Source organism: Tachysurus fulvidraco, chromosome 7 (genome assembly GCF_022655615.1).
Source record: "Tachysurus fulvidraco isolate hzauxx_2018 chromosome 7, HZAU_PFXX_2.0, whole genome shotgun sequence".
Lineage (NCBI taxonomy): Eukaryota > Metazoa > Chordata > Actinopteri > Siluriformes > Bagridae > Tachysurus > Tachysurus fulvidraco.
The window spans coordinates 21,029,060-21,039,975 of NC_062524.1; the positions used below are offsets into that span (position 1 = coordinate 21,029,060).

General features: G+C 37.9%; 1 protein-coding gene across 1 annotated transcript; it reads left to right on the forward strand.

The window, feature by feature from the left end:
* The first annotated feature begins 3,717 nt into the window (after window positions 1-3,717).
* lgi1a (leucine-rich, glioma inactivated 1a) lies at window positions 3,718-10,705 on the forward strand. The gene is made up of 8 exons (XM_027174575.2): window positions 3,718-4,206; window positions 4,479-4,550; window positions 5,715-5,786; window positions 5,907-5,978; window positions 8,453-8,524; window positions 8,618-8,787; window positions 8,888-9,052; window positions 9,195-10,705. The coding sequence occupies exons 1-8, from the start codon at window positions 4,025-4,027 to the stop codon at window positions 10,010-10,012; spliced, it is 1,623 nt and encodes a 540-aa protein (XP_027030376.1). The 5' UTR covers window positions 3,718-4,024; the 3' UTR covers window positions 10,013-10,705.
* Window positions 10,706-10,916: the final 211 nt, after the last annotated feature.

Below are 10,916 nucleotides of genomic sequence, written 5' to 3' on the forward strand. Positions count from 1 at the left end.
CTTCCCCCTCTCCCTTCCATTTAGCTTTAATCAGGAACATGTGTGAACACACCTACTTCTATCATCATCATCATCAGAACCACTGCCCATGGCTCCCAGTGCATAAGTTAGAAATCTGACTCCTGAGACTACACTCCCTAAAACTAGCATATACGTGGCTCTTCGACAATGGGGAGGGACAACGATAGCCCAGACACTCCACAGAGCTGGAATTGATTAAAGACTGGTGAGAAGAATGATACCATTTGAAAAAAGCCATACAAAGACAAGACAGAGATTCCTATATTTGGTTAAGCATTGTGTCAATAGCATTGCATTGTGGGGATGCTTTTCATTGTAACTGGGAATCCCAGTGACTCTACCGGTGACTGGGAAATACCAGTGACTGGGAATCTGGAACGAAATATTTATGGAGACAACTGCAGGACAACCCTATAAAAAATACTGCTCAAGATCACAATTACAAATTACTTATCCAACTAGAGTGATTCCAAATCAAGAACATAAATATGTTGGAATGGCCCAGTTACAGTACACCCCGTAACTAAGAAACTGTTTCCATCCAGTCTGACAGAGCTTTTAGACAGATCAAGATCTAAATATACAAAGCAGACAGAAAGATCACAGAAAAGCTACAACCCTAATTACTGCAACCAAATTACTGACCCTGGGGGCTAAATATTTATGCAACCAACAAATGTCTGTTTTTTTATTTAATTCATCCTGGTCACATTAAAAACATGTATAATTTGTGGTTGGACCAATAGGCATGCTTACCCCTCTGTCGATCACAAAATAAAACAGAGATATTACAGGTTTTGGTTTCTGGATGTGAAGCTCAGAAAAATGTATATGCTTGTTTATTTAGAAAAATTGCATAACCAGCAAACTATGAGCTGGGTTTCGCAGTAACTATGTCAGCAGCGGCTGCAAAAACAACAGGCCTCCACATCTGTAATATCTCTATGCCTCTATGCATTACCTCTCATTGTTCCTGTGCAGTCTGAGCAGTGTTTTTTTTACTGGTCTGTGTTTTCTTTCAAGAAGTATTTTATTCAGATAATAATTTTTAAAAATGAAAACTGGATAGGCGTGGGGGTGGGGGCGTTCGCTTAGTGGTTAGCATGTTTGCTTCACACCTCCAGTGTTGGGGGTTCGATTCCCACCTCCGCCTTGTGTGTGTGGAGTTTGCATGTTCTCCCCGTGCCTCGGGGGTTTCCTCTCGGGTACTCCGGTTTCCTCACCTGGTCCAAAGACATGCATGGTAGGTTGATTGGCATCTCTGGAAAATTGTCCATAGTGTGTGAGTGTGTGAGAGTGTGAAAAAATAAATGAATGAATAACAATAACTGAGTTACAAAAAAAAAAAACACACTCCACAGTGGTGGTCAGTAGTTTATATGAAAGTAGAAAATTAGGAATTTGTAATTTTTCATACGTATTGTGTGTGGTGTGTTGTAGATGATACCAATCGGGAGGTTGTGTGTTCGATCCCAGGTCCACCCAGCTGCCACGGTTGGGCCCCTGAGAAAGGCCCTTGACCCTCAATTACTCAGTTGTATAAAAATGAGATAATGGCAAATACTGAAAATGTAAAACGTAATGTAATTTCTGTTTTTACCAAGTCTACTAGGTAAAAACAGAATATGGAAAAAATCCCAAAAGTCTGTTTCTATGCAGCCGAATGGAGCACCAATGTATTGGTAAAACTAGTGAAATTACAGCCCACATTTATTGCAAACAACCTCAACCGCTCTCTATTTTTGCTTCCTCTACTGTGTATAACAGCACTGCAGTAAGAAACATGTCTTGCCTGAAGTGTTTATAAAATAGTAAGTACTGTAAACTGATCTAAAGCCCGTACCTCCTTCCCATGAATAGAAAAAAAAAAGAGAAAAACAATCATCATAGAAATAAAATTCCCTTCTGAAAATATTTTTATTTTTATTGCCCATAGACAATTACATAATAGACCATTTTCTGGTCTGTACTAAATAGAGATGATATGGTGTAAAGTGTGTAATCAAATCTGTTCAGCTAAATAATGAATGGATGTATATAAAAAATTAATACTTAAAATACTTTACCTAAAGTATGGTAAAAACTATCTTTCTGTCAGTATATTCTCAGAAAAGGCTTCAGTATTGGGTCTTTAATGGTTTGTTGGATAATTAAATTTTTTTAGTATTCAAAAAGTGGGCCTTTCTAATGAAAAACCACTAATTCTGGCTTCTACTTAATTCTTAAGGGTCCCCACTTGAACGCCCAACTGAAAAGACCCTCACAGGTTATTATTATTCTTGTCTTCAATGTCATTTAGGAATAAAACATGACAAGGCATCCTGTTATAAGATAAGCTTTTGCTTATAAGTTTGGAGTTGCTGGGAGGTCGTTACCACTATATTATTATTACCACTTGATTATTTTCCTATAATAGCACACCCTGTAGTGTTTTATTCCCCTTATACCATAGCAGTCTGTCAACAAATGCTATTAATTACAGAATGACACTTTTAATTAAATTTAATGTTGTTAAACATCCACAAAAATTCATTTACGTTAAAGCAGCTATAATATCTCATCATTTCTCACCAGCCTTCCCTGGGGTGGAAAACCAAAATAGCTTAACTGCTGACTATTGCAAAGTTAGTGAAAGCTCTTTATCCAGCCATTTATTGTATTTATTTAATTATTTATGTTTTAGAAACTGAGTATGTTAACTTCTGGATTTTGTTGACTTTATGTGAATAAATTCAAACTGACAGAAAATAAAACATGGCTAATTCACTCCAGGTGAAGTCACTGGACAAACTCAGCTCAGATTGCAAGCAGCAATCATCTATTATATAATCAACTTCATCTCCCAGTACAAATATAATGTATAGGACATATACTTACTTAAAATACTGTCAAGTCTGTTCTTATAGAAAACTACTTGTGCTGTCAGACCAATCAAGAATTCAACATTGCTGCAGTATAAATGTAATAATACAGGACAGTAATAATTTATCTGTACAACAAACATTATAACAAAAGTTCTATGCAATATCACATGCTGTACATATACTCCTAGTAGATATGCAATGACAATAAAGTTCTATCTATCTATCTATCTATCTATCTATCTATCTATCTATCTATCTATCTATCTATCTATCTATCTATCTATCCATCCATCCATCCATCCATCCATCCATCCATGCAGATATCTAGGTGTAAGATTTATATTTAGATCTTTAATGGGCAAGAAACCAGACTCAAGATCCAAGACTTAACATCAGGTCAGACTGTGTACAGACAGCGATGCTGTACAAACACCATGTTCGACAGTGTTTGAGATTTCCATAGCAACGCCCATCACTGTCTCCATAGAGACTTGAAAGAAACGCCCACCAGTGTTGAAGCAGAGGGTGATGGTGCGGCGATGCAGTTGTGCGCGTCCCCCCTAGTCATTAAAATAAAAAAGGTAAATGATATATATATATATTTATACCAATAAATAAATATTACCCTTTATATAATGTATATACATGGGTTATATATATGTGTGTGTTGCAAGGACAGTACCCACAGGAGAACCCGTCTCAGAGCGCATCATGTGGATAACTCCATGCGTTACGCAGCAAACCCCCACCACGCCGGAGGGAACCCGTTGTTACATGTAAGGCGTGGCTGTGTGTGTGTGTGCGCGCGCGCGCGCGCGCGTGTGTGTGTGTGTGTGTGTGTGAGAGAGAGAGAGAGAGAGAGAGAGAGAGAGAGAGAGAGAGAGCTCATCTCTGCGGTTTTGATCTCCGACTGCGTGCACCTGTCTTTACACACGGAATTTTTCCCCAATCTCCATCACCGACAGAGACAAGCGAGCGAACGAGGGAAACGAGCGTGTTGCGCCGCAATCTCACGGTAAAACACGACTGCACAGAGGATATACACAGGCGCAGGGTGTTAATTTTCCCTCCCCAAACTCTCTCCGTTTCATGAGCGCGGATATCGTGCGCGCGGGTCGGAAGCTGGCTGGCGCGTTAACATGGAGCTGGTTGGCGCGCGAAGCTTTTGCTTGTTCTGCGTCGTCTCGCTCGTGCTGCTTGTAGCTGAAGGCAGGAGGCGGACGACGCGGTGTCCCGCGAGCTGCACGTGCACCAAAGACACCGCGCTGTGCTCGAGCAGCTCCCCCATTCCGCGCGGCTTCCCTCCCGACGTCATCTCACTGTAAGTCCATCACTAGAACATGGCTATCTTTAGCTCTTTTTTCCTTCTCACTGATCAACAAACGTGTGCGTTTACTTTGACATACAGCCTTATAATAAACATAAAACCACTTTACATTTCATGTTAAATATAAACAGTGGAAGAATAAATAAGGCGAATCCCTGCTTATTTCTAACGCTCTAATGTTTTTTTTATTCTTCACATGATTTTCATTGTAAAATCCTTCATCTTTGCTTCTTTATCCAATTATTGATTTATTTATCATCATAAAGATCCTTCGTGAAGTCCAGCTTCAGCGAAATCCCCAAGGAGAGCTTCATTCACATCCCAGCACTCCACCTCCTGTAAGATCAATAATATTAATACAACTGCTACTAATGATGATAACAATAATGTGCAATTTAAGTAAAAATGTTGTTCATTTCAGTATCGTAAAGTATGTTCGCTCTTATGTAATTGGTAGCCAAACAGTAGAGTCATATAGATATATAACAGTCGAGTCATATACAGTAGATATGTAACAGTAGAGTCATATAGATATGTAACAGTCGAGTCATATAGATATGTAACAATAGAGTCATATAGATATGTAACAGTCGAGTCTTATAGACATATAACAGTCAAGTCATATAGATATGTAACATTATAGTCGTATAGATAGGTAACAATCGAGTCATAGATATATAAAAGTATAGTCATATAGTTATATAACAGTTGAGTCATATAGATATATAACAGTAGAGTCATATACTGTAGATATATAGCAGTAGAGTCATATAGATATATAACAGTAGAGTCATTTTGATATATAGCAGTAGAGTCATATACTGTAGATATATAGCAGTAGAGTCATATAGATATATAACAGTAGAGTCATTTTGATATATAGCAGTAGAGTCATATAGATATATAACAGTCGAGTCATATACTGTAGATATATAGCACTAGAGTCATACAGATATATAACAGTAGAGTCATATAGATATATAGCAGTGGTCATATAGATTAATAACAGTCAGGTCATATAGATATATAACAGTAGAGTCATATAAATAAATAAACGTAGAGTCATATAGATATATAACAGTAGCCTCATATAGATATGTAACAGTAGAGTCATATCGATATATAACAGTAGAGTTAAGATTGTCATGTTGCAGTGCCAGGAGGGGTTGGTGAAATCTTTTTTATTTAGTTATAAATAATGTCAACTTTGGATCTAAAGTTCAGGCATAGAAACCTTAAAAGTTCTAATAAACAAGCAAAATATTCAATAACAATAAATGGGTTCTGTTTATTATTTTAATATTTTAGTATATTATTTATCTATTTAACTAGCTATTATCTACTGTAGCTTGCCCTGATAAAAATCTGAGGAACGTTTACGTTAAATTTATTGATTTCACAAACTTCCAGTTTAATAGAGTTTTGAAATGATCAGAGGTGTAAAACTCCTGAAGAAGGTCATATCAAATCAGTAATAGTGTTTGTCTTTTCCTTTGTGGAAGACTTTTCACAGCCAATTCGTTTGAGTCCATCAGTGAGGACGCCTTCCTTGGTCTTCCACATTTGGAATACCTGTAAGTATCCACTGGCTTTGATTTGAAAGATTTTAGAAGTATTCAGTGGGATGTACGTTTTGTATCCCGATGTCTAAAATGTCCAGCGAAGTTATATTTTGTCTACTTCTTCTTTTACAGGTTTATTGAAAATAATCAGATCAATTCGATATCACCTTTTGCCTTCCGAGGTCTCAAGTCCTTAATACACTTGTGAGTATTGAAATCTGTATAAAGTGCCCAGTAACTGTAAGCTCTTTTCCATTGAAGATGTTTTTGTGGATTTATTTTCAGAAATAGCTGAAAGGAGTGCTTAATTCTTTCCTGAGAGGGTTTGAGATCGATTGTGTGGTCAGTTAGCATTTTGCAACTGCAAATGTAAGATGCAAAAACAAGGCGTTTAATGCTTCCCAAGGTGTTACTGAGTGTTGCAGTCACACCAAGGCTGTTTTAGTCTCTCAGCCTGCCAACAAGTGAAAGCCCTAGCAGATTAGGTTGTTTTGTCGTCCTCAGAAAGAATTGCAGCTTTTCACAAATAAACAACTCTTTATTCGTGCCTGACACATTATTCAAAAGATTTGTTGCAAGAGAGAGGACAGTCATGTGATCAGGGTCTCAACTGAATTGAAATAATCCCAGAATTTCCCTTGTGTTCATTGGGGATGGGGTGAGGTGCTCTGCCGAGGACAGGCAGTTCAGTCTGGGCTGTTTCACAAAAAGACTTTAAAGCAATCATCATCTGAGTCATTTAAATGTTCTTAACAGTTCTCACAATGATGTCCTTCTCCAGTTCTGGGAAAGGGGCTTCTGGGTTTCATTTTAACACTGTAAGGCTGAGTTGCATCACCAAATGCACCCTGATTACTCTATATAATTACAAGATTCTGTGCTATAATAATAATAATAATAATAATAATAATAATAATAATAATAATAATAATAATAATAATAATATTCTAACCTAAGAGAGTTAGAATCAGCATGGCTGCTGCAGATCCCACACACCTTTAGAGGAAGAACAGACAGCTTTTCAGATTAATGGTAGTATATTCTTCTATATTCAGGAAGTACAAATCAAACTCTCAAAAACAAGTTTTCAGTTATATTGCATTCATTTGTGTAACCGTGTGATGTTTATTAGATATGTCTTAATGAATTCCTGAAGAGAGCAGATATTTTTAGTCAATTAGTCCCACGACATAGTCATCAGTAGGCAGATGTACGTTCATCTCATCAATAGCAATCCATTTGATCTAATAGGATGGTGGGATACAGAGGGCTGGTGATTATTTTTTCAGTAACAGCACATTGAACTGTTTTACTCCTGTTATACCACAGCAATTTGACAATAAAAGTGCCACAGTGCATGTTTCTCCCTCTTTCTCACAAAACCTAATAAAGGAACAGACTAGAGATTCCTTACACAAATGTTAGATATATAAAATCTTCTCACAGAAAACGGCACCATGGCAACAATTACACAAAGCATCTAATCCGTTCATGCGTAGCATCTTCCATAAAATTCCATGTGTACAGCATATATATATATTTCTGTCGAAATAGATGATTACCACGGCTGCATTACAACATGAACCTGACAGTTCTGACGTGTGCCATTATGGAAAATATATCAACACCTTCTGATCCATCAGTACTGACAATAAGATCTCACTGTGCTACAGTATATGACTTGTGTACCTTGTAGTTTTGACTTTCTGGTTTTAATCAGTGTTAAGAAAGAAGCTGGACTGTTTATAACATGTTATAACAGTTCAGAGAAAGATAAACAGCTGGACAAGAAGCAGCATGTGTGGTTTTATAAAAAGATGTCCCTCCTGTCTGATTTGGCCTGTAGCATTTTATAGCACAGCCTAAAGTATCCCATCTGACATTTTAGTTCAAAAGTCTGAGAGAACAGAGGCAACACTGATTAACTGCACAATGATCCAACATGTGGTTGTAGTTATCCAGTAATAATTCAGTGGAAGTGTAAAACTTGATTGAGTTGGACAGCAAAGGCCTCATTGTTGAATGTGTTTAACAATAAGCATGGGGAACGCAAGTCATCGGCATATCAACAATATCTTCTATAAAAAAAGTTCTACTAACGACTGATTACGTAACATTCCTTAAAATAACAGAACTGTTGTTCAAAAGATTTATTAGATTATAGTAATGATTGGTTTGTATCTATGGATATGGCAGCAATCTGGTGGTTATGTTTTGTTTTATAGCAGGTAAACCTACCATTTTTGACTAGCACAATGGATGCAACTTTAAGCAGAAATATATGCATACTTTTCTGTATATTTATTTATGATTTTTTTAAATACAACCCATGTTTTCAGTTCTGTGAAAACCTGATGAGAACCTGATTTCCCTCATGGACAAATGTCTCTAGCCCTGTAGCTGGTCTCTGGTCTGATGAGCTGCCTTAAGTTGATTTAAACTAATTACTAACATACTGTAACAGATAATGAATAAAAATACTTTCTTGATAAAGACTGGTAGATTGGTGCATTAAAAATAATAGTAATTTAGGTATGATTATATACACTTACATGTCATGTTCACTATCAAGCTGAACCACAGTGTCATTCAGACCGATTTATTTGTATATCAAATGCTTTACTTTTTACAAATTAAATATTTTCATGAGGCTAAAAACGTGTACAATTTCTCCACAGGAGCCTTGCCTTCAACAATCTGGAAACTCTTCCAAAAGATCTCTTTAAAGGCGTGGACACCTTGACAAAAGTGTATGTATTAATTGAGCAGGTAGATTGACTCTGGACAAGCAGGTTATTGTATAAGCTGATGATAAAACTGCTTACTTTTTGTGTGCTCTTCAGTGATTTGCGTGGAAATCTGTTCACCTGCGATTGCAAACTGAAGTGGCTGGTGGACTGGATTTACCACACGAATGCAACCGTAGACCAGATATACTGCAACAGCCCTCCAGCCTATCAAGGAAAGAAAATCAACGATCTTACTCCACAGTCATTTGATTGCATAACTACTGGTCAGTGTATATTGTTTTATGTGTGGTGTTAGTAGTTGTTAAATATGTATCCCATGATCTGGGATTTTTATTACAAAATTAACCCTGCCTTTTGTTGCAGATTTTTCTTTACTGAAGTCTCTCGAGTTTCAGTCCATTTCAGTGGAGGCTTTTCTTTTCGGTGGTGACCAGTATGTGGTATTCGCCCAGCCTTTCATCGGAAGATGTAGCTTCATGGAATGGGATCATGTTCAAATGGAATTTCGGAATTTTGACAATATAACAAGTATGTGCTTTACAATGAAATTATCCAACTATGACTTATTTAATAAATGTAACATATATACAGGATAATTCTTTAAAATTAGCACAACTTTAGACACAAAATGATTATGAGAAGTTAGGAATACTGCTTATTTCTCTAACAGGCACCTCCACTGTTATTTGCAAACCTCTGGTGATCGATGAGCAGCTGTTTGTCATAGTGGCTCAGCTCTTTGGAGGCTCCCACATCTATAAGCGTGACATCTCTGCCAACAAGTTCATCAAACTCCAAGACATTGACATCCTAAAAATCCGCAAACCTAACGACGTTGAGGTGTTTCGCTTGGATGGAGAATCCTTCTTTGTCATTGCCGACAGCTCCAAAGCTGGTTCTACCACTGTGTACAAATGGAACGGCAACGGCTTTTACTCACACCAGTCGCTGCACCCATGGTACCGTGACACGGATGTTGAATATCTAGAAATTTCTGGCAAGCCACACCTGATATTATCCAGCAGCTCGCAGCGGCCTGTCATCTACCAGTGGAACAGGAGCTCCAAGCTGTTTGAGAGACGCACCGACATACCCGAGATGGAGGATGTCTATGCCGTGAAGCACTTTCAAGTGAAGGCTGAGCTCTATGTGTGCCTAACACGCTTCATTGGTGACTCCAAAGTGATGAAATGGGACGGCACCATGTTTGAAGAGGTCCAGAGTGTGCCATCGCGAGGCTCCATGGTCTTCCAGCCCTTCACTGTGGCGGACTGGCAGTACGCCATCCTAGGCAGCGACTACTCCTTCACTCAGGTGTACCGCTGGGATGCCAAGAAAAGCCAGTTCATTCATTTCCAAGAGCTCAACATCCAGGCCCCACGAGCCTTCTTGCTGGTGTCCATTGATAATCGAGAGTTCCTCCTGGCTTCCAGTTTTAAGGGGCAAACACGCATATATGAACACTTGATTCTTGACTTAAGTGATTGAATGGGGAAAAGGGAGGGTGAACGAGTTACCAGTGATACTTTTCCACTTTGTGGGTAAATACGGAGAAGGTGCTGAGAAAACAGAGATGCCTCCCAGCTTCAGAACGGACCACATGGGTAGCACATATGCATGCCAATGCCTTTAGGTAGGTGTCCACCATCGCTTGAAATCCATACTATTCAGCCAAGCCATGCTCTAACACTTCACTGAGTGTTTTGTTATCGTAACTAAAAGATTTCAGATTTTGTTGATTATTGTAAACACAGCTACTGAAAATAGACCTTAATTCTATTCTATTTATTATCCTCTCTGAAACAAGCAAATACGCTAAATTCTATGTTTACATTTTATCCCTGCTTTCCATTTGTAAACTGAATGTGTATTACGCTTTTGTAAGATGTGGGGCCAAACCAGCAAAAGAATTTGATAGGATTTTGAAATAATTTTTTTTATTGATGTTGGTTTGTATAATCTGATAATGTAAACGCAACTAAAGACACTGTTTTAATAATTAACTCCAGTAAAAGTTATGTGATTTCAAATTTTTAACAGACCATAATACATTGCTCTATTTGGACCAACAATCATTTTCCACGCTCACGTTCATTCAATTTATTATGCCTGCATTGTTTGAAACCAAAGGTGTAAACTGAAGCCATGGTTTTAAATTGAAATAAAAATTCCAACACATTACTTGTGTTTTCCGTTTACCTTTGTGAAATAAAAACGGTAGCCAGCATGATACTGGGGATTGATTGGTAGTCATGCGTGTCTTGTTTTATAAGACTGTGCGAGTTTTTGTTTAATCCTTGTTCCTCTTTCCTTGTTGTCCAGTCTCTTCGGGTTTCTGGACAGACAGGGTCTGCTTTGAACTCCTGTGTCTTGGAAAGTCTGAATGTTTTCC